Source organism: Dromiciops gliroides, chromosome 2 (genome assembly GCF_019393635.1).
Source record: "Dromiciops gliroides isolate mDroGli1 chromosome 2, mDroGli1.pri, whole genome shotgun sequence".
In the NCBI taxonomy this organism is placed as follows: Eukaryota; Metazoa; Chordata; class Mammalia; order Microbiotheria; family Microbiotheriidae; genus Dromiciops; species Dromiciops gliroides.
Genome location: NC_057862.1, coordinates 397597152 through 397621002, shown reverse-complemented (window position 1 = coordinate 397621002; position 23851 = coordinate 397597152). Strand labels below are relative to the sequence as shown.

Below are 23851 nucleotides of genomic sequence, written 5' to 3'. Positions count from 1 at the left end.
ACTCTTCTCTCCCTCCCTGGGGACTGTAACTTCATGCTTAGCAAGCCCCTGACTCAAAAGACATGCTCAGAGTCCCTAGCAGCAGAGACCAAGTCCAAGGGTAGAGCCCTAGGGGACAAGCTGAGATATCTTCTCCAGGATCCAATCGGGAGGCAGGTGTGGGGAGGAGGGAAGGAGAATGCTCTCCAAGTCTGTCCTCGGGTCACAGTTCCAGCCTCTCTTATCTCCAAGCCAATCAGGTGGAAAGGGGCACCTTATTTTTTCTCTCTTCCTCCCACCCCTGGGGGACCATTCACCAGCTCTGGGTGGTTGGGGCTGGCTGGTCCACTCTGGTTTCTCAGCATATAAAGCTACCCCCAACATCTTGAGCCTCTCCAACTTCCCCCACTGCACATACATATACACACACAAACACACCCCAACTCACTCCCCACTACTCCCCTCCTCCACTTCTTGACATAGTGGAACCTAAGAGAAGAGAGGGTCACAATGGCTGAACTGCCAGCTTCGGAGATCCCTGGGGATCCTGGCTTGTGCAGTGGCCGGTTCACTATCAGCACCCTGTTAGGGGGTGAGGATGGGGGGCGACCCCACTATGGGCAGCCTGACCCACCCCCTGCTGCCTATGACACCACTCACAGCAGCACCCTCTACATGCGGACCTTTGGCTACAACACCATCGATGTTGTTCCTGCCTATGAACACTATGCCAATAGTGCCATGCCTGGTGAAGTCAAGAAGGTGAGGCCCACACTGGCCGACCTCCACTCATTCCTGAAGGTAAGAGCAAAGCCTACACAAAGTCCCTCACCATCCCGGCCTGCCCTCCTCCACCTCTCCCTCACTCTTTCAATGGTAGGATCAAATTGGTGGTGGGAAGGGTCTTTTTCTTCTCTTCCTTCTAGGTTTATATTGACCCATATGTCACCACCAATGGGAGCTGAACAGCCAAGATCCTCACCTCTGTCTCCATCCCTGCCTCCCTTTCTCCATCTATAAAATGGGAAGAGTAAATGCTGGGGCTGGGTCAAGATCATCTCCGGGCCTTTTTTGTAACCCTCTGTATCAGTGGTTCTTGAACTGTTTCTATCCCACAGGCCTATTGCCTTAGACCAGCTGGCAGTACAAAGACAAACCAAAAAACTTATCCCAAACTGAAAGGGGAGAATGATGTTCCTTTAAGGTGAGACAGCTATGAGGGATGTCAGCAGAAAATCACTAATTCAGGTGCCAAGCCAACACAGACCTGGGGGCAGTGTGGTCAACTAGAGAGTCAGGAGGCTAGAGTTCAGTCCTAGCTCCACAAATGTGACCTTAAGCTCCTTAGCCCTAGGCTTAATTTCCCCATCTGAAAAATGGAGATGATACTATCTACCTCACAGGATTGTTATGAAGACCAATAAGACAATATATATGAAGTGTGAGTTATCAGACACTGTCCCGATACAGACGCCACAAGGGTTCAGCCCTTAGACTTCACGCCAAGAACTAGAGCTTAGCACTTAGTTCCCTGTACCTGATACTCAGCCCCCGCTCTGGAACTGAAGACATCCTGGATGGCTTCCAGAGTAGCGTGTGAAGATGCCTAATTCCTTAAGCTGTCTATTTTTAAAGCTCTCCACCCCATGTCAGCCCTGTGGTGGCAGTCACAGCTTCAGCACACTCCTCTGATGCTTTCCCCTCTCATGATCCTACCAGGGCCCTCTCCTGGACTTACTTCCCTCCCAGCCCACCTAACACTGCCCCCCCATCCCAGGGAGGATGGCAGTTCCCCAAAACACACTCTCCACCCCTCTCCTCCTCATCCTCTTCACCCCCCATCCTCTGTGGAGGTGGACACTGAGCCCCCAATCCCTACCACTCTCAGCAGGAAGGCAGCCACCTGCACTCCCTGGCCTTCGAGAGCCGGTCCAGCCACGAGCTATCTGATGGGCTGGTGGAAGACGCCAGCAGTACAGCCGGGGAGAAGCCCCCAGGGGAGCCTGTGAGGTTCGGATGGGTCAAGGGGGTGATGGTAAGTGGACAAATTCACCAGGAGCTCTGAGGTTCTGAGATCTTTCTTCAGGTTATACTGATTATGAACTTGTGTCCTGCAACAACACAATGTCCTCCCCACCTAAGAGGGGCAGGGTGGTTCAGTGGAAAGACCCCTGAACTAGCAGTCGGGAGACCCACTTTCCAGTTTATCCCAATTCAATTCAACAAATATTTATTAAGTACGTATTATGTGCAAGACAGGGTTCTCCATAGAAAGGATATACATCAGGCCTTCTTAACTTGGGTTGTGTGAAATTTTTTGGAATACTTTGATAACTCTGTATCGATACAGTTACCTTTTTAGTCTTCAGTGTTTTATTTACGCATTTCAGGCTTCAACACACTGCCAAAGGGACCTGTCACATAAAACATGGTGAGGCCCCAGAATAAACCAAAAACCACCACCACAACAACACAAACCAGGAGCTTCTATTCTCTGAGAGGAAATGTAATCTCTGGCCCAGATTCTCTGTGAGACCCGGGGTGAGCCATTTTCCCTCCTGAGCTCTCGGTTTCCTCATCCATAGAGGGAGAGGTTGAACTGAGTCACTTCTAAATGTCCTTCCAGCCCCGAAATTCTTTGTTCTCAGTTCCTTCCAAGTCTGACATTTTGTGGTTCTGTGGTTCTTGGATGATGGGTAGGGCTGTGGATTAAGACTCTCCTCTGATGCCTCCTTGGGCCAGGGAGGTAGACTTGAGTTCTCAAAGACCCAAGGCTAACAGAACACTTGTTGTTCATTTTTCTGTCATATTTGACTCTTTGTGACCCCATTTGGAGATTTCTTGGCAACGATAGTGGAATGGTTTGCCATTTCCTTGTTCATTTGACAGATGAGGAAACTGAGGCAAACAGGGTTAAGTGACTTGCCCAGGGTCACAGAGCTGGTCTGAGACCAGATTTGAACTCAGGTCTTCCTGACACCTTGTGTGGCATTCTATCCCCTGTGCCATCTAGCTGCCCTTCCAGACTCTGGCAACTCCCACCCAACCCCAGGGAAACTGTAAATGTGCTGGCAGAGGCCCAGCTAAGGCTAGACAGGCTCATCACTACAGAGTTGGCCACCAGGAGATGACTTGGGTTTCTTGGGGTTTTTTGTCCACCAGGATTCATGGAGGTCACTTCACTGAGGCACAGAAGGGGCAATGCCAAAGGAGGGGTTGACCACAATGATGAGATCCTAGATGTTTTCAAGTATTGAAGGACAAAACAACACAGGTTTGAGTAGGAAGGGCCCTCAGAGATGCTCCTGACCCAGCCCCCAAAGCCTTAGCCATCCAGCCTCGGCTTGTTGGATCAGAGGACCTCTAAGACCCCTTTGCTCTGACATTCCTTATTCTCTATTCTAATATTCCAGGGTCTCATAGTACAGAGAGAGATGTAGCTCATACGTAGCAAATGGGGATATTAAATGAATGACATATGGGTGTAAAAATGAAATAATAATACATTCTTTGTATAGATTATACTTTAATCAATCAATTGATGATTAATAAATTTTCTTTAGACATATTTGTTATATTAATATTACACAGACATTTTATACTTGTGGCATACTATATATTATATTCCTCTATAAAACAAGGAAAGCTATGTATGAATAAAATAAAAAAACAATAATTTATAATAAAATATCAAAAAAATATAAGCAACAAAATAGAAACAAAAATGTTTATATTTATTAATATCATATTCCATCAAAACCCTCAAACCAGCTATCCTCTCCTTGGCCATTTCTAGGAGGCCTCATGAGAATCAACAGCCCAACAGAATTTCTCATTCCTATCCTACAAAGAAAGAGCCCACAGAGAGGGTTCTTTTCCCTCCACCCAAGGTTTTATAGAATGGCTAAAACTGTCATTCTCCCTAATGGAATCTTTTCATTTAAGCAGGAGCCAGAGCGGAAAATCCAGAGGCTACAATTACTTCTGGGGCCACCAGATGGCAGCCTTGCTTCATAGATTCATAGCATCCTAATCAGTGTAGACAATAGGTCAGTTAACCAGCATTTATTATTAAGTGCTTGCTTTATACTCTGTGCCAGGTGTACTAAAACTGGAGAGACAAAGAAAGACAAAAACACATTCTGTTCCCTAAAAGAGCACACTGTCAGGAAAAAAAAAAAAGAACTCATATAATGGGGGAGAAAACATGCAAAAGCCTAAATAAACAACAAAAACCCACCCCACCTATACATTGAAGGTCTATAGATTATAAAGGGAATGTTGTTGTTTGTCCTTCATTCTCCAAGAGGAGCATGACATCAGGGTGATATCATGACTTACGGTGAATTGGAATTAAGTGAGGGAGGGCTGTGCAAGGTCACCAGCCTCACTCTCTCCTCCAGAGTCATATGGGTCCAGTGGCAAGATAGACATCAGGACAACTGGAGATGGCCCCATGTGTTTAAGGCAATTGAGGTTAAGTAGGTCACACAACTAGTAAGTGTCTGAGGTCAAATTAGAACTCGGGTCCTCCCAACTTCAGGGCCAGTCATCTCTACTGTGCCACCTAGCAGAAAGGGAAAGTAATCATAGAGGGAAGGTCCTAACAATCAGGGAGGACCAGGAAAGGCTCCCTACAGAAGGTGGGATTGGCCTGAATCTTGAAGGAAGCCCGGGAAATCAGGAGACATAGGAGAGGAGGGAGAGCCTCTGAGACTTCAGGGACAGCATAGAAAAGGACCTTAGAACATAGAATGGACGAGTTGGAAGGGGAATCTCAGAGATCATTGAATCCATTTTCTGAAGGAGTAAACTGAGGCTTGGAGAAGAAATGAGAGATGCCGCCCAAAAATGTTAATACCATCTTGGGCCTCATTAAAACAAATATATTTTTTCCAGGAATAAAGAGATCACAGAATCATGGTTAAAGAGTCAGAAGGGACGTCAGAGTCCATCTGGTATGGCCTCATTTTATAGACAAATGACCCGAAGGAAGAGGAAGTAAAGTGATTTGCCCAGAGTCTACCAAGGAGTAAATGTTAGACATTGAATTTGAATCCCGGTCTGACTTCAGGCCTCCTGGAAAATAGTCCCTCTCTTCTCTGTCCTTGTCAGATCCGAGCTGGGGAACTGTGTTCAGTTGTGGGCACCAGAGTTTAAGGGCAGTTAGGTGGCCCAGTGGATAGAGCACTAGCCCTGAAGTCTGGAGGACGTGAGTTCAAATCTCTTACCAGCTGTATGACCCTGGGCAGCAAGTCACCTAACCCCAATTACCTCAAACATCCAGGGCCATCTCCAGTCTTCCTGATGTATAGCTTGCCACTGGACCCAGATGGCTCTGGAAGAGAGGTTGGTGACTTTGCACAGCCCTCCCTCGCTTAAATCCAATTCACTGAAAGTCATGGTATCACCTCCTGATGTCACAGTCCTTTAAGAGAATGAAGGACAAACAACAACAAGGAAGGACTGGGAAGTATCCAGAGGAGGACAACTGGGATTATGTTGGGTCCATGTCATGGGAGGATTAGTTGCAAGAATTGGGAGTGTATAGACAAGAGAAGAGATGACTCTAGGGGGCTGTGAGGAATGTCTCCTAATAACTGAAGAACTATCTTGTGGGAGAGGGATTTGACTTCCTGTTTGGTCCTAAAGAAATGAGCCACGAGCAAAGGTTGATGCCAAGAAAAATGTGGTGCAGAAAAAGAGGGTCTGCCTTGGGAGGCCATGGCTCCGCTTGTGGGGGAGAGGCTGGATGAATAATCATCTGGAAAGTTATAATAGGGATGGGGATCAGATGAGATAGTGCCTAAGGATCCCTTCCAGCTCTCAAATTCTATGATTCTTTGATTTTAACCAGGATCATATAGTAAGTCAGGGATGGAGTAAGGACTTGAGTCCAAGTGTCCCAACCGCTATCCCAGAACTCTTTCCACAACCCCTACCCGCAGAGGCAGCCATCCATCCAGACATGGCCTCCCATTCACATAGGGCTAACCAGAATCCTCTTCAATTCTCTTTGAGGATGGAAAGTAGGACTGGTAGGGATAATCAAAAAAAGGGGCGGGGAGAGTCCAGAAATTACTTTCCTGGGATGTTTTATGGGATTTGAGAAGGCCATAGATCTCCTATTTTAACCATGATAGGTTGAGGCCAGTGTCAATAGTTTCCCCAAGCTCACACTTCCTGGGCCCGCCCCAGTGCTATACCCACTTCCTCCTGTTTAGATTATCAGTCTAGTTCTCTAGGTATCCGAAATGAAGACATTCTTTTAAAACTGTATTTAATATAATGACTTAGCTAGGAGAGGGAGAGATCACTGTGGCCTATAATGGGCAAGAAGGATTTAACCAGTAGCTAGGCAGTGCTATGGATCAAGTACTAGGCCTTGAGTTAGAAAAGCCTGAGTTCAAATCCAGCATAAGACACTTAACTAGCTGTGACACTGGGCAAGTCACTTAATTTCTCTTTGCCTCAGTTTCCTCAATTCTAAGATGGGAATGATAATAGCATCTAAATCCCAGGTTGCTGTGAGCATCAAATGAGATATTTTTGTGTGTGTGTGAGGCAATTGGGGTTAAGTGACTTGCCCAGGGTCACACAGCCAGTAAGTATTAAGTGTCCGAAGCTGGATTTGAACTCAGGTACTCCTGACTCCAGGGCTGGTGCTCTATCCACTGCGCCACCTAGCTACCCCAAAAGAGATATTTTTAAAGCACTTAGCACAGTACTTGACACACAGTAGGTGTTATATAAATATTTATTTCCTTCCTTCAAAGATTATGATATAGTTAGTCCCCAAAGCAGATTTTTGTTGTTGCTGTTCGGTCATGTTTGACTCTTCATGACCCCCTGGACTACATAGCACACCAGGCCCTCCTATCCTCCACTGTCCCTTGAAATCAGTCCAGCTTCCATGACACTCTCTATCCATCTCATCCTCTGCCGTCCCCTTTTCCTTTTGCCCTCAATCTTTCCCAACATCAGGGCTTTTTTCATTGAGTCCTGTCTTCTCATTATGTGGCCAAAGTATTTAAGCTTCACCTTCAGTATTTGACCTTCCAGTGAATGGTCTGAATTAATTTCTTTAAATAATTGACTGATTTCATCTCCTTGCTATTCCAGGGACTCTCAAAAATCTTCTACAGGATCACGATTTGAAAGCATTGATTCTGCAGCACTCACCTTTCCTTATAATCCAACTCTCACCGACATACATTACTACTGGGAAAGCCACAGCTATGACTAAACAGACCTTTGCCAGCAAGGCATCACCTTTACAAGGTGCTGACAAAGGTCTTGGCCTTGTTAACACCTAAATGCAGATGATAAAGAGGGGGAAAAAAGGATTGATTTTCTTTTGTTTCTATGAGGCCAGGACAATAACCATCCACCAGTTTATCTGGCTTTGATAACCAGTTCTCTCATTCTTTTTCCTTCCTCCCTTCCCATACCTCTCCTGTGATTTGCAGCCTCATACTGAGTTCCTTCTCTACTTGCTTTTATGTGGGAAGGTCTGGTATGTACCTCTCCTCCCCCACCCTACCCCCACACACTTCCTCCCCCCCCCTCTCCCCTCTCTGTCTCCTCTCTCTCTCTCTCTCTCTCTCTCTCTCTCTCTCTCTCTCTCTCTCTCTCTCTCTCTCACTCTCTCCCCCTCTCTCCCCCCCTCTCTCCCTCCCTCCCTCCTTCTCTCTCTCTCTTTCTCTCTCTCCTTCATCCAGGAAGTCTCAACAACCTGTTCTCCTACTTCTCTCCAGGCAGAAAATATACTGAATATAATTTCACTGGGGCTATTCAGGCTCAATTGTGAGGAGAAGGTGAGTGGTGGTAGGGAGAAAGTGAACAGACCCAAACAAAACAAAGACTGTTTTTCCTCAAGCTTCTTGCACTGGGCCTTGTGTAATAAATGCCAGCCCTCGACAGTCTGATGCCCACTCTCCTTATCCCCATGCCCAGCCCCAGGTTGGCCAAGCCATAAGACATTCAGTCTGGGGTGAAGTTGCTGCTGTTTCTTCTCCCTTGGGAAAGTGCCTAATTTTTCAATCTCTCTCCCATTTATCCCCTCCTCTATTCCCACTACCACCACCCTGGTACAGGCCCTCATTACCTTTCCCTGGACTGTTCCCATAGGCAAGGTTTTCCTACCTTCATCTTCTCTCCCCTCCAATGCATCCTTTCTTGCCACTGTCAGACTAGAGTTTTTTTTATTTTGTTTTGTTTTGTTTTGTTTTTATGAATAGAATTTGGTGGAACCACTCCTCTGGGGGGAAAAAGTTTATTTCCCATTAGCTACCAAATAAAGTTATTTTTTCCAGGCCTGCACATGTAAAAGCCTTCTACCAAGGATCCATTCTTCTAACCTGATACTATTGTCTTCTATGCTCAAGCTAAACTGGACTATTTTCTGTTCCCCAACAGTGTCTGTAATCTCCTGCCTCCAAACCTTTGCTTACACTGATCCCAATCCACCCTGTGCATGTTGAATCTACCCTGTAAAGTCCAACTCAAAAGTCACCTCCTCCATGAAACTTTCCCCATCTCCAAGGAAATTATAGTCTTTCCCTACTCAAATTTCACTTAGTACTTTGCTTTTGCCTCTTCTGTTCATTTATGGTAAATCTTTGTGTCCTATTCTCTTACTAGATTCATATGCATGAAGTCAGCAACAATCTTTGCTTAATATTGTATCTCCTTTTGTGCCTTCCACAGTGTCCTGCACACAAAGCACATAGTAGGTCTTTGAGAAATGTCTGTTGAGTTGAATTGAGGTGAAGGCCCTGTCCCCCATATCCCAGGTACCTGGACAGAGAATCCATGGCCCCCTTGGGGTTTCCTTGTCTCCCTGTGGTTCAGGGTGATTCTGCACTCTCTTCTCAGGTCCGTTGCATGCTCAACATATGGGGAGTGATCCTTTACCTGCGTCTGCCCTGGATCACCGCCCAAGCTGGCATTGGTAAGTGGGCCCTCCCAAGGCTAGTAGAAAGTTAGAGAATGGGGCTGCCAGGGGAGGGGCAGAGCCCTGCTCTGATCCCAAATTCTGGCCTTTCCTCTTGTGAGAAGAAGGAAGGGCCATGGAACACCCAGGATGCAGAAGGAAACAACCCCCAATAGGCCTTAGGGAAGATCTTGGAGAACAGAGGCATGGTGGGTGATCAAGCATGGTCAGGGGTCTTAAAAACACAGGGTGGTGACTTCAGAGAGGACGAGTCTACCCCTTCCCCAAATAGAAAGTGGAGCATTCCTAATATCTTTGTGACAGGACTTCCTGCCTCCAGGGAAGGAGCTAGAGCCCTGACCCCTCATGTTAGAAGTCAGCATAGGGAAGTACAGAGAGTCCCAAACTAAGAATTTAGGCCTGCCTGCTCCACAACTCCCTGCGTAACCTTGGCAAGTTACTTTATTTCTCTGGGCCTCATTTTCCCCATCTGTCAGATGGGGATGATCAGCTCTGTCTTGCCTAGTTCATGGGGGTGATGTTAACAATCAAATAAGGACATGAACATCAAAGAACTTTGCAGTTATCTAGTCCCTTACAGGTATGAAGGATTAGTATGGATTCCTTCCCTGGCAGGGAAGTGGTACTTAGACCATCCCCCTTCATTCCCCAACACTCTCTCTCCACAGTCTTGACGTGGGTCATCATCCTCCTCTCAGTGACAGTGACCACCATCACTGGCCTTTCCATCTCCGCCATCTCCACCAATGGCAAAGTCAAGTCAGGTTTGCTGCTTTGTTAGACCGATAGCTGTTCCCCTGCTACTTCTTCTTTTTTTGGGGGGGGGGCAGGGCAATGAGGGTTAAGTGACTTGCCCAAGGTCACACAGCTAGTAAGTGTCAAGTGTCTGAGGCCGGATTTGAACTCAGGTCCTCCTGAATCCAGTGCTGGTGCTTTATCCACTGTGCCACCTAGCTGCCCCTCTCCTGCCACTTCTTTTCTCCTTCCTCCCCTGGGTCCACAAATATAAATCTCTTGTTACCCATGGTACCCACAAACTCCTCTCCATCATCAAGAGGGGCAGAAACCCTTAGTACTAAAGGAGACTTCAGGGGAAATGCTTGAATTTCTCTAGTTCCCAAATTCTAATTCCTTTTCAGCTCTCAGTTATCCTCATTATAGATTATCTGTCCATCTATAATGTAGAATACAGATGGATTTCTCCCATGTCCACCATGTGCCTGCACTTCCTTTTCCTGCCACTAGGGAGTATGCTTGGCCAATGGAGACAATTTCAGTATTAACCTGAGCCACAGAACCTTTAGGAAGGTCAGTCTTCTGCTTCCAAATGCAAATAATGTCACCCATCTCCCGATTAATGGGATTGTTAGCACAGGGCAAAGAATCTAGAACTTAGGTCTTTTGATTCTTAATCTCATGTCCTATACAAGAATTTATTAAATTTTTGCTTGCTATGCTCCAGGTGCAGTGCTAAGGTTCTGGGGATACAAAGAAAAAAAAAAATCAATCTGTCCTTGCTTTCATGGAGCTTACAGTCCATTGGGTGAGACAGTTGACCAATCAGCATACATTTACTAAGCACCTTCTTTGTGTTAAGCGCTAAGGATGAAAAATCCTTGCCCTCGAAGAGCATTCATTTTGGGGGGGGGGGGGGGAACAACATGAACCTACATAAGCAAATGCAATATAAATAGAAGATAGTTTTTTAGGGAAAAGGCACATTTCTGTATCACTTTAATGCTTACAAAACACTTTCCTCACAACTTGCTTCTGAGGTAGACAAGGAAAATATTATTATTCCTATTTCATGGATGAAAGAGCTGAAGTTCAGAGAGGTTAATTGACTTAACCATGGGCAGACAGCTAATAAGCTTCAAATGCAGGTCTCTTTCTACCATGTTAGGCTGCCATCACTAAATATCTATTTTTAGCTACTTAGAGTATCCAGAAAATCCAAGTGAGGTGCAATGGTGAGGACTAATCTGGGAGCCCAGAGTCCCGAGACCTAGAGCTGACTATCACTAACTCTCTGTGCCACCATAGCCAAATCACTTCCCTTTTCTATGTTATGGTTTCCCTATTTATGAAATGAGTGGGCAGGACTAAACACTGAGGCACTTCTAGCTCTGAGTAAAGGGCTCCAAGCACTGTCTTGTATTCTTAGCATTTCCTTTTTTTATGCCCTCACGTCCCTATCCCTACCACCCTCAAGCCTTTTGACATCTCACCTGGAGTGGGGGTCGGGGATTGGGGATTGGGTCTCTGTCAGGTGGCACCTACTTCCTCATCTCAAGGAGCCTGGGCCCAGAGCTGGGTGGCTCCATCGGCCTCATCTTTGCCTTTGCCAATGCTGTTGCCGTGGCCATGCACACTGTGGGCTTTGCTGAGACTGTACGAGACCTGATCCAGGTAAGTTGTGGTTTCTGGGGAGAGCATGGGGACCTGGAATAGAAAGGGAGACTATGGGAGGCTCTTCCATATTTGGGCTACCCTGGGGTCCAGCTAATCCTTTTTATAATAGCTATTAAGATGACATAATTACTGGTAAATGAAAAGGAAAATTTCATTTAAAGAAAACTGATTGGAATCCCCAGTTTCACTACTTTGGGGAGTATTGTTGCCCTTAGGGCAAATTCACCAAGCAGCCACTTTTAGGGGAATGTTGCATTTGATGAGAGCTTAGACTAGATGACCTCTAAATTTCCTCCTATCTCCAGGATTCCGTAAGTCCCCTATTCTGCATCAGCAAATAGGGCAATTTTAACCCTAGCATTCTATTACCACAGACAATTGTCTGTTTCTAAAGAGGGAGGGGTGCCCATGGACTGAGGAGAGAGCTGGCTGGAGGAACCTAACAGAAGCAGCTCCCCATCCTGTTGGTCTTGGGCTCCCCCTCTGCAGGAGTATGGCTCTCCCATAGTGGACCCCACCAACGACATAAGAATCATCGGCGTGGTCACCGTCACGGTGCTCTTGGCCATTTCCTTGGCTGGGATGGAATGGGAGTCTAAGGTAAAGTGGTTTGGGGGAGAGGGAGTGGGGAAAGGTTCCTACAGGTTGGGAGAAAGCACTTTCCAAGCACTAAACGAGCCATCCAGTTCAGGTGGCTTCCTTCTCTGCCTCAAAGGAGGGCTGGCTGGACTCCAAATAATGACTGGTCGAGTGGAAGCTCAGAGGGCTCCCAGGTAAATGGGAGCCGTGACTTTGCTGAGGAGTGGCAAGTAGAGCTCTGTCAAGGATGTGCTTGATGTGGCGCTGCCAGTGGCTCAGGTGGCAAAAACGGGCATTTCACCCATGCATGGATTTCCTGATTTTGTCTGAGCTCTGGTGGAGCTTTATTAAATGCCCTGCTCCCTCAGCTGGGAGAAGCGAGTGCTGTTGATGGAGGGGGAGGACTCTGGGCGGTGAGAGAGTTCCAAGGCACCCTTCTGCTCCTAGGTCAGGAACTTCCCCTCCCCCAGCCCTGGTTCAGTCTCTCCCCTTTTCAAGGTTGATGGCATTAGGAGGTGTCTCCCTAGGAAGCTTTAAGCCTTTTTTCTCCCCTCCCCCAATACTCGGTCCCTCCATAAGCATTTATTAAATGCCTTCTATGTGCCAAACATTGTGCTAGGGCGTGGGCGTCCAAAGGCAAGAATGAGCACGCCTGTCCTCAAGGAGTTTACAACCCATCTAGAGAGATGACAAGTACATATAGAAGTACATATAACAAATAAAATATTATATATATGTGTGTGTGTGTAGGTATATGTATGTGTATGTATGTATATGTGTGGATATAGAGATAGAGATAGAGATATATTAAAAACACAAAATAAAATTAAAATGCTCCACCTGGTCAACTTTACAGAGAAAAGGTTTAATTCAGGTCCATGATTTAACTCCATGTAAGTTGCTAAGAGTGGACTGTTCTCTGAATTGGAAGATAGAGAAGATCACTCATGGGGGGGGATGTGGTTTGGGGGGGGGTCCTACACTACCTGCCCCTACTACCAGGTTTTCAGCCCAGATGTCTGACTCCTCTAGGCCCAGGTGTTGTTCTTCCTGGTTATCATGGTCTCTTTTGCCAACTACTTCGTGGGAACACTGATCCCTCCATCTGAGGAGAAGGCATCAAAGGGCTTCTTCAGCTACAGGGGTATGTCTGAGGGCATTGGAGGGAACGGTTGGGATTTCCTTCTTCCCTGGGCCCTGGGGATAAAGTCTGTACTGAACAAAGCCTGGCCCAGTCTTAGGGAGATGGAGGTAGGTGAGCAGGGGTGGGGGTTGTTGAGGTTGGTTAGGTTCTGAGGACAATTAAAGTCCCTAGATCCCTCCCTACACAGAAAGGCAAAGTCATGTAGTATAGGGTGTTGTGTGGACCTGGAGTCAGGAAGACCTGGGTTCAAATCTTACCTCAGTTAATCATTGTATGACCTTGGGCAAAATCACTTCACTTCCCTGGGGCTCAATTTCTTCCTCTGTAAAATGATGAGGGTGAATTGACTGACCTCTAAGACTCCTACCAGCTCTATGATTCTATTCTCCTATGCCCTGTATTAGAAATCCATTCCTTTGGGTACCCTTCTGATGGCCACCCTAGTCCAATGTCCCACCTCCAGTCCCTCTTCTCTATGGCTTGGGAATAGGAAAAAAAAAAAGGAGGTGAATCACTCAGGGAAAAGGACTGACACAGCATGGATTTTTCCAGGGGACATTTTTGCCCAGAATTTAGTGCCAGACTGGAGGGGTATAGATGGCAGCTTCTTTGGAATGTTCTCAATCTTCTTCCCATCAGCCACTGGCATCCTCGCAGGTGCCAACATCTCCGGTGACTTAAAGGTGAGTTGTGACCATAAAGCAGAGATCTAGAACCCCCTTTTCCACCCTCCTCCCTAGAAACAGTGAATGAGAAGTTCTTTATTGAGCACTTACTGTATGCCAGTCCTAGGTGTGGTCCTGTCAGCAATATAAGAGAAAGATCATAGAATTAGAGCAAGATCTTAGAAATCATTTAGTCTAAAACCCCTCAGTTTTACAGATGAAAGAACTGATGGCCAGAGAGTGGAAGTGATTCACCTGGACTCACATGCGTAGAAAGGAGCAGAACTGCTATGCAAAGGATCATGGGAAACAATCAGAGATCTAGAGGAGGCAGAGACCTCAGCGGTCATTCAGTCCAACACTTTCATTTTACAGATGAAGGAACTGAGGTTAAATGATGTACTTGAGATCACACAGTTAGTAAGTGGCACAGTCAGTATCTGGACTTGGATCCTCTGATTCCAGAGTCACCACATTTCTCCCACTACACCAGACTGACTCTCTGACTCCAACTCCATTGTTCTTCCTACTGCTCCATCCTGCCTCCCACCACTGGAGGAAAAGGCTTAGTCTCTGCTGCTGGAGATATGGAAGCGTGGGACAAGTAGGATCAAGCACAGATTATGGGATAGGTCCATGTGACATACCCAGAGGCAGCCTTAACTCTCCTTCTGACAGTGTTTCCGGGAGCAATGTTTCAATTCTGACAAATTTATGCCTTCCCTGAATCCCTAGACCCCAGCCTAGAAAGGTCCAAACATTTGGGGTTGTGACATGGTCATCAGCATCAATATAAATTCATGCTCCACCCTGCCCCAACCATGTGTCCTTGGACATTTATTTAGCATGTTGTAAACCATCCTTCGATCAAAACCCAACAAGCATTTATTAAATGCCTACTGTATACCAGAGATCTGGGGATACAAAGACAAAAAAATAAGCAATACCTTCCCCTCAAGGAGCTCATGTTCTATCAGGAAAAAACACTCATGAAGTAATAATAATAATAATAATAATAACAAACAACAACCATATCTAAGCTTGATATAGCCCCTTAAAGATAACAAAGCCCTTTATGTTTATGTGTGTGTATGCATATGGATAATGGCCACAATGGATAGTACATTGGGTCTGGAGTCAGGAAGACTCATATTCTTGAGTTCTAATCTGGCTTCAGACACTTACTAGTTGTGCGACCCTGGCAAGTCACTTAACCCTGTTTGCCTCAGTTTCCTCTTCTGAAAATGAGCCAGAGAAAGAAATGGCAAACCACTACAGTATCTCTGCCAAGAAAACCCAAATGGGGCCATGAAGAGTTGGTCATAACTGAAACAACTGAATAATAGCATATTATATCATGTTATATTATATAACATGTTATATATGTTATAGTATATATAGTATATACACAGATGTGTAATTGTATCTAAATACATAAATACATATATGTGCATGTATGTGTGTATGCATATACATATATATACTGTCTCATCTGATTGAGTTTATACAGAATAAGTACAAAATATGTACAAGGTAGTTAAATACAAGAACAGGGAAGAAGGGCACCAGCAGTTGGGAAATCAGGAAAGGCCTTGTATAGAAGGTATTGCTTGAGTTGGGTCTTAAAGAAAGAGAGGGATTTCCTGACATGGAGGTAAGGAAGCAGTATATTCTAGGCATGTGGGACTGCCATTGCAAAGGTATGGAGATGGGAGATGAAGTGTCACATATAAAGAAGAGCATGAAGGCCAGGTTGATACCTCATCTCCCATGCCCCAGGATGAGTTATGTACAACTGGGCTGGGAAGCTAAGATGGGGCCAGGTTGTAAAGGGCTTTAAGAATGAGACAAAGACATTTCTATATTATAATTCAATTATTTTTGTTATTCCTCCACTAAAGTGGAGCATTAGGAGAAGTAAGGAGAAAAGTGAAAGTCTTCCTCCTTGGGGCAGCTAGGTGGCACAGTGGATAAAGCACCAGCCCTGGATTCAGGAGGACCTGAGTTCAAATCCGACCTCAGACCCTTGACACTTACTAACTGTGTGACCCTGGGCAAGTCACATAACCCTCATTGCCCCGCAAAAGAAAGAAAGAAAGTCTTCCTCCCATGCCTCCTGTTGGCATCAATGTGATCACTCACTTAACTGTGTGATCCTGGGCAGGTCACTTAACCTGTTTCCCCAACCATAAAATAAGGATAATAATAGTATCTAACGCCCTGGCTGTCCTGAGGCTCAAATCAGATGATATTTGCACAGTCCCTGGCACACAGCAGGCACCAACTAGATGTTTGTTTCCTGCCTTCCCAATGTCTGAGCCTGTCAAGATATTTTTGGCCATGGCTCTGGATCCTGATTCTGGTTCCAGTGTTTGGGCTGTCCCTCCCAGATGTGTGTCATCTGCCCTCCAGGCAAGGGCCTTCTCTGTGACAGGGGCACGAAGGAACAGGTTGGAGAAACTAGGAACACGAGCTAAACATGCTACTTTCCTGTAAGAATCCCTTAAGAAACTTAGGAGGTTCTTCAAACCCTTCCAGAATGTGCTGGTAATCGCAGTGAGGGCCGCTCTCCCCCCCCACCCAACACACACACTGACTTTTTATTGATCTTAAACATCCTCCTATAAGCTACAAGACATTGTCCTGTTTCTAGTGTCGGGTATTCAGTGACTGCCCATGTGGAGCATCATGGAAAAGTGCAAAGTGCAAAGACTTTACGTTTGAAGACTGAGAGGCTGGGGTTAAATCTTGGTTCTCTAACCTTGGGCAAGTTACTTTTCTCTGGGTTTCAATTTCCTCAGCAGTAAAATAAGGGGTTTGGACCTGGATGACCCTTTAAGGGGTTTGTTTTAGTTATAAATCCACAATCTTATGTTTCTACCTTTCCTCTCCATCGCCTTCCCGATTGTGTAGAGGTCAGTACTGTTCCATTCAGGGTGAAGTTTGACTTTGTATGGCTGCCATTACCCAAAGCCCTGGCCCAGTCTAGCACCTAGCTCAGAGTTTTAGCACAGCAGATCCCTCACAACTTTCTTTCTCTTTCTTTCTTCCTTCCTTCTTTCCCTCCTTCCTTTTCTTCTTTCCTTCCTTCCCCTCCCCCACTTTCTTTTCTCTTTCTTCTTCTTCTTCTTCTTCTCCTCCTCCTCCTTCCTCTTCTCCTTTTTTCTTCTTCCTCTTCCCCTTCTGCCTTCCCCCCATCTCTCTGTCTCTCTGTCTCTCTCCCTCCCTTCCTCAGCAGCTATGGAGGTCAATGGGAGTACACCATATTTACCAAGTTAGCTACTTGTACCAGATGGATTACATATGTGAAAATAAAAATTTCAAGACCACAAGACAGCAACACCCCCTCTGCCCCTTCTTTCCAATAGCCTCAAGATGCTTGATATGCCTATCAGGTGGCCACAGGGTGTGAGGGTGGCACAGAGGTGGTTGCATTACTAACATTTTTTCCATCTCTCTCTTAAGTCTAGACAGTCAACAGACAATAAATCAAGTCCTGCTTTGTAGCATTTGCTGATTTCTGGGGTGTAAATGCTCATAATGGAAATTTAACAGCTGACTTTCTCCAGCAGTTTTGAACTGGCTCCAACACAGTTCTGGGTCTAGCTAAGGATCAGGGGAAATTCACATGGCTTATTACTATAGAAAGGGTAAGGAGGGAGGCCTGGGAATCCCCTAACCTACAAGTAAAGATCAGCAAGTCCTCTTTCCTCAAAGGGAAAGAAGTAGTACCCTGCTGAGCGACACTCCTCCCAGAACCACAAGAGTGGGCTATGTCTTTGGGGCTTTCTTTTTTTTGTTTTTTGGTAGGGCAATGAGGGTTAAGTGACTTGCCCAAGGTCACACAGCTAGTAAGTGTTAAGTGTCTGAGGCCGGATCTGAACTCAGGTCCTCCTGAATCCAGGGCCGGTGCTTTATCCACTGTGCCACTTAGCTGCCCCCTCTTTGGGGCTTTCTAATGATGATAATGATGTGATGAAAGCAAGGGTTCCTTTGTAGGGGTGGGCAGATGTCTGCAACATTAATTGCATTGAGAAGTGGCTGTGTGGTCTTTACTGATGGGTTTAGGGCAGGACCTCAGCATTGCAGGTGCATAAGCTCAATGGGGTGAAGAGGACAATGGCCACAGGGTCTGAGAGCTGGGCCCCCTGCCTGGGTTCACTTTCTCAACTAGTAACCCACTTGTAAAGATGAGCCTTTGCTTTGAGCTCCTCCATCAAAGCAACTCTTTTGTGGGGGCGAGGAGAGGGGGGAGTGAGAAGGCAGAAGGACACATTGCACTGAAAAAGATTTATAAATACCATGAAAATCACCAGATTGTACTCTTGGGGTTTGGCTCTATGAGAAGCCATGAGCAAAGCATTTCTTGCAACAGTTCTAGTCCTGTTGCAAAAACTGCCCAGTGATGCCTCTATTCCCAGGTGTGGCCTGGCCTACCATCTGAACCTGGCAGGATTTCAAAACTCTACTTTCTAGAGAGACCTTGGGCCTCCATAGAAAGAGAAAGGGACTGAGAATCAGAAAGGCTGGGCTCTAGTCTCAGGTCTGCTCCTGACCACATCTAGTCACCTACCTTCTCAAAGCCTCAGTTTCTTTATCTGAAAAAATGGGACAATAGCCTAATTCCTTGGAGATGATCCACACAAAAAGTACTTTGATGGCATAGGATCTCAGGTTCAGAGCTGGAAGGGGTCATCTAGTCTAAACCTTCAAGTTATACAAAGTGTCAAAAAAATTTTAAAGTTATACAAGTATGAAAAATAATTTTAAAAAGTTATACAAGTGTCAGTGATTGTTACTGGAACGGAAAAAAGGACAGGGATGGGAGAGAAAGGGGGAGCTCCTCGCAGAGGACACCTTTGTTGTTGTTTTTTTTTTTTTGGTGAGGCAATTGGGGTTAAGTGACTTGCCCAGGGTCACACAGCTAGTGTCAAGGGTCTGAGACCAGATTTGAACTCAGGTCCTCCTGAATCCAGGGCCTGTGCTTTATCCACTGCGACACCTAGCTGCCCCTCAGAGGACACCTTTTGATCCTTCATGGCATGGCACTAGCTTTGTGGAAAACCAGGAGACTCCAATCAACAGACAGTCATAAAGCACTCACGAGTACAAGGTGATCACGTACCAATGTACTCAGTCTGTACTTACCCCTCCCCCCCATAGAAGGACTTGGCATTTGGAGGATATGAGTTGGCTGTAAATCTTCCTAAGCAAGGCTACAGCTTAAGGGCTCTAGCAAGAGAATCCATTACCCAGTGCCCAGCACTTGGACCCCAGCAACACAGCAGACCTCAACCGTGGGGCTGGAATTCCCTTGTTCACTCAAGGCATTAGACAAGAGGGTTTTAGGCTGGGATACAAGGAAGCCAAGGAAGAATTTTTCCCTAATAAAGTTTTATTTCATTAAATATTTTCCAACTATGTGTAAAAAAAAATTTAACATTCATTTAAAATTTTTTGAGTTCCAAATTATCTCCTTCTCTCCTTGAAAAGGCAAATAGGGGGCAGCTATGTGACGCAGTGGATAAAGCACTGGCCCTGGATTCAGGAGGACCTGAGTTCAAATTCGGCCTCAGACACTTGACACTTACTAGCTGTGTGACTCTGGGCAAGTCACTAAAACCCTCATTGCCCTGCAAAAAAAAAAAAGGCAAATAAATTTGATATGGATTATAAGTGTGAAGTCATGCAAAACATTTTTTTCCATATTGGCCATGTTGCAAAAGAAAACACAGATTAAAAAAAGGAGAAAAATAAAGAAAAATTTTAAAGTATCTTTCGATGTGCATTCAGAGTTCATCAGTTCTCTCTCTGGAGGTGAATAGTATTTTTCATTATGGGTCCTTTGGAATTGTCTTGGATCAGAGTAGCTAAGTCTTTCACAGCTAATCATCCTTACAATATTGCTGCTACTGTCTTCAATGTTCTCCAAGGAGGAATTGTTTAAAAAAAACAACAACAACAACTTTCTCTCTCAGGATCCTGCTGTGGCAATCCCCAAAGGCACCTTAATGGCAATATTCTGGACTACAGTCTCCTACCTGGCCATCTCTGCCACCATTGGTAAGTAGTGGGAACTAAATTATATCAGAGATGGATAAAGGATTGGGGCTGTGCTAACAATTGAGTCTGATGGAATCCATTACAACTAAGCTCATCATTACATTTCTTTTTGTGGAGAAGTAGAGGGGGTGTCTAAATCTATGATTTCATTGGTGTAGAAAACTCCCTCTACCAATGCAGATGGACATCCCTCCGTAGAGGGATGCTTGAAGCACTGAAAGCCTAAGTTACTTGTCCAGGATCACAGAGCAGGAGGTATCAGACTTCTTAAACTGAAATCTTCCTGACTCCAAGACTATCTTTCTATCCACTAAGCTTTGCATCATTAGATTTGGATACCAACTGGCAAATCCCATTCCCTATCATGCACCTGTCTAGGAAGCCAAACTATTCCATCCAGGTGAAATAGAATCCAACCTGGTGATCCCATACGTTGGACACAGTCCCAACCCCAACAGTACCAGGGTAATACAGGCATGTGAATTAGGAAGACCAGCCACCTACTCCAATAACTTCATTTTGTCAGTGGAAGTATACCAAAGTGGAGATTCGAGGCCAGCTGTCTCTCTCTTCACACCACTCTTCCTTGCCAGGCTCCTGTGTAGTGCGAGATGCCTCTGGAGGCCTCAATGACACAGTGATCCCTGGTTCTACTGACTGTGAGGGGCTGGCGTGTGGCTATGGTTGGAATTTCACTGAGTGTACCCAGAAGCGCAGCTGTCACTATGGGCTCATTAATTACTACCAGGTACTCCAACTCTACATGCCTTTGAGGAGTCATTGTGGTAAGGGGGAGCCCCGTCCTCATCCCCAGAACCTGATTGCTTAGTGTCTTTGTCAAAGCCATTGCCAAAGTCCTGGTCACACCATAGGGAGAGGCACAAGGGGAAGGAAGCAATAGAGGGCATGGGACTAGGCCTTCCAAGACTAGACTGGCTGCCCAGCCCACAGAAGGCCAGGCAATAAGCCTGGTGCTGCTTCCACTCTTCCTTCAAAAGTCAAATAAAATTATTAATTTACCAGAATTGGTACCCATGAATGAGAGGTGCAGGGCCTAGGTTTAAGGGGAGCAGTACCCAAGAGTGAGGCAGTTCACTCCTAAAGGATGGGTGGACTCAGCGCCCAGAAGCAAGGGGCTCTGGGGCCCATAGCTTGGGCAATGAGGAGGTACTAAAACCTATGCCCCTCCTGCAGAGCATGAGTATGGTATCTGGCTTTGCACCTCTGATCACCGCAGGCATCTTTGGGGCCACCCTCTCTTCTGCCCTGGCCTGCCTTGTCTCTGCTGCCAAAGTCTTTCAGGTAAGAAAGTGGTGCCCAGTGTAGTGGTGAATTCCAGCTGCCATCCCATCTATAGCACTCAGTGGGATGGGCAGACCTCTGATTGTACAAACCTCCAGCAGAGGGGTGAAGGAGAGTTTTGGGATGGATGAGGGTGCCAAGAGAGAATGGGGACATAAAATGTCAGTATCAGTAACTTCACTGTGTCTTCTACTAGAAAGATAAGATGGGGATGGGGATGGGGATGGGGGAGGGAAAAGGAAAAGAAAGAGGAGAGGAGTGGGAATGAAGGAAGCCTAGAAGCCAATTGAAAAGGGTTCCCAAGGAAGATGCCTAAATGTAGCTCACAGCTTGTTCTAGGAAAACAAAAACAAAACCAGAACTGGAGTAGGGAGAATAGATTCTGACACCCTAGGATAAAACTTTGCTGTCTTTCTTCTTTCCTTCGCATGTCTCACTCTCCAGTGCCTGTGTGAAGACCAGCTCTACCCTCTCATTGGCTTCTTTGGGAAGGGCTATGGAAAAAACAATGAGCCTGTCCGGGGTTACCTCCTGGCTTACTTCATCGGTGTGGCCTTCATTCTCATTGGTGAGGCTGGACCCTGGTCCCTGAGAGGAGGCAGGCATGGGAGCTGGCGATTGAGAGGATGGGAAAGAGTACTTACTTGGCTTGGAATCTGAGGGAAAAAATCTAGATCTCCTTCTGACCCTCTCTAGGGATGAGGGTGAAGAATTAACTCAATTCAGATGCAGTCCCATAGCACCTGAACTGGATTTGGCATGAACTGAAGAATGATTTAATAAGAGGCATAAGTATTGCACTAGGAGGCCTGGCTTCTCCCTCTGCCATATGCTAATTGGATGGCCTAAGCAGGGCACTTCATTTCTCCAGGCCTGAGCTGTGTCATCTGAAAACACAAATAATATTACCTCACCTGATGGTGAAGGCTGGACCAGATGACCTTTGGAGGTCATCTGTTTAAAGATATATGATTCCCTGAATTCCCTAGTGTCATAGCTCCTGAGTTTTTTCCAAATAAAGGGGCAGACATATAGAGAGAGGGAGAAGAGGAGAGGGAAGAGGAGAGGGAGAGAGAAGGGTGAAAGGAAAGGAGAGAGAAAAGGAGGAAAAGAGAAAGAGGAAGGAGAATAGAGAGGAAAGGAGAAAGAGGGGAGGGAAGGGAGAGAGACAGAGAGGTAGAGAAAGAGTAAGAGAAAGAAGGATGAGAATTAGAGAGACAAAGGCAGAAAACTAACCCTACTCCCAACCTGATATCCTGACCATGTCTCTCTTCCCCTCTCTTCTCCCCTCCCCCTGTTTGAGGAGGTCCATTCAAATCCACGATGGACCAGGATAGCGGAGATTGTTGTTAATTGTTTCCCTCCTTCCCTGGTCCCTACAGCTGAGCTCAACACCATTGCCCCCATCATCTCCAACTTCTTCTTGTGTTCCTATGCACTCATCAATTTCAGCTGCTTCCATGCCTCCATTACCAACTCTCCAGGTAAGTGCTGATGGAGGAACAGAAGCCTCCTAGCTTATCAGGACTCCCACGGCCCAACTGTCCCTCCTCAATGCCTTCTCCCCAAAGGCTGAGCTACCTCAGCAGCTCTGCACCCACATCAGAGACTAGGTCAGGCCCTTCAGGTATGTTTGCCCAAATTTAGGGGTCCAGTGGGCAAGATCCCACATTGAGAATCTGGCAGAAGCAGAGTCTTCTTCACCCACTTCCCCTAGAAACTGGGGCTATTGACCGACTATAAGGTCCTGGGAAAGAGTCTACCCACTGTTTTCTGTGCTGAATGCACCTTCCTTTCTGTCCCAGGGTGGAGACCCTCATTCCACTATTACAACAAGTGGATAGCCCTGTTTGGTGCGGTCATCTCTGTGGTCATCATGTTCCTCCTCACCTGGTGGGCAGCCCTTATCGCCATTGCTGTCGTCATCTTCTTGCTGTTATACGTGCTCTACAAGAAGCCAGGTGTGGAGGCCTTGGTGGAGTTGGAAGGGTTGGGGGTGGTCAGTCTCTCCGCCAGGAAGTTGTGTAACCAAAGCTACTTTCACTAACAATCGCTCACACTTGTGTAGCACTTCACAATTTATAATATAATGACATTCACATAACTCTTCCTGGTTACAAAGTGCATGACTGAGATGACTTCTTTTTCTCCTCACAACTGCATGGAGGGAATTCTTTGCTTTGATGCTATGGTAAATCCATGGCTTTTTTAGTCATGGCAGATCTCAGGATTCTTTTCGGTTTTCCCAAGAATCTTCCACTGAAGAGCTATCCCCATGTACTAAAGATCTTTCTTTGATTCTCTTAACATCTCAGGGACACCAGTGTTAATACTGAGTTATCCATCTCCCATGTGTTTAAGAGACAATAACAGTGCTCAAAAGGTCCTTAGAGATTAACTTGTTCACTCTTCCCATTTTACAGATTGAGGAGACTGAGTCCATGAGAAGTTAAAGGATTTTTTGTTTTTGTTTTTGTTTTGTTTTTGTTTGTTTGTTTTTTAGTGAGGCGATTGGGGTTAAGTGATTTGCCCAGGGTCACACGGCTAGTAAGTGTTAAGTGTCTGAGGCTGGATTTGAACTCAGGTATTCCTGACTCCAGGGCCAGTGCTCTATCCACTGCGCCACCTAGCTGCCCCAAAGTTAAAGGATTTTGTTAAAACCACACAAGTAGTATATGATAGGGCTGGGATTTGAATCCAGATCATAATTGTGAGAAATGGGTAGTTGTCTCCTCTCAATGTGAATATAAC

At 45.9% G+C, this 23851-nt stretch overlaps 1 protein-coding gene across 3 annotated transcripts in view; it reads left to right on the top strand.

Annotated features, from left to right (window-relative positions):
- The first annotated feature begins 489 nt into the window (after nucleotides 1-489).
- The window catches only part of SLC12A3 (solute carrier family 12 member 3), a 46375-nt gene continuing 23013 nt past the window's right edge, over nucleotides 490-23851 (top strand). For 2 of the 3 annotated variants that reach the window (XM_043986114.1, XM_043986115.1), the window contains exons 1-14: nucleotides 490-780; nucleotides 1868-2014; nucleotides 8857-8932; nucleotides 9604-9699; nucleotides 11205-11344; nucleotides 11837-11947; nucleotides 12959-13070; nucleotides 13623-13753; nucleotides 19714-19798; nucleotides 20392-20546; nucleotides 20993-21100; nucleotides 21545-21668; nucleotides 22483-22584; nucleotides 22906-23061. In XM_043986114.1, coding sequence (XP_043842049.1) covers nucleotides 490-780; nucleotides 1868-2014; nucleotides 8857-8932; nucleotides 9604-9699; nucleotides 11205-11344; nucleotides 11837-11947; nucleotides 12959-13070; nucleotides 13623-13753; nucleotides 19714-19798; nucleotides 20392-20546; nucleotides 20993-21100; nucleotides 21545-21668; nucleotides 22483-22584; nucleotides 22906-23061 — 1834 coding nt within the window. The remainder of the gene's footprint in view (nucleotides 781-1867; nucleotides 2015-8856; nucleotides 8933-9603; nucleotides 9700-11204; nucleotides 11345-11836; nucleotides 11948-12958; nucleotides 13071-13622; nucleotides 13754-19713; nucleotides 19799-20391; nucleotides 20547-20992; nucleotides 21101-21544; nucleotides 21669-22482; nucleotides 22585-22905; nucleotides 23062-23851) is intronic. The other variant, XM_043986116.1, reaches the window with a different exon arrangement.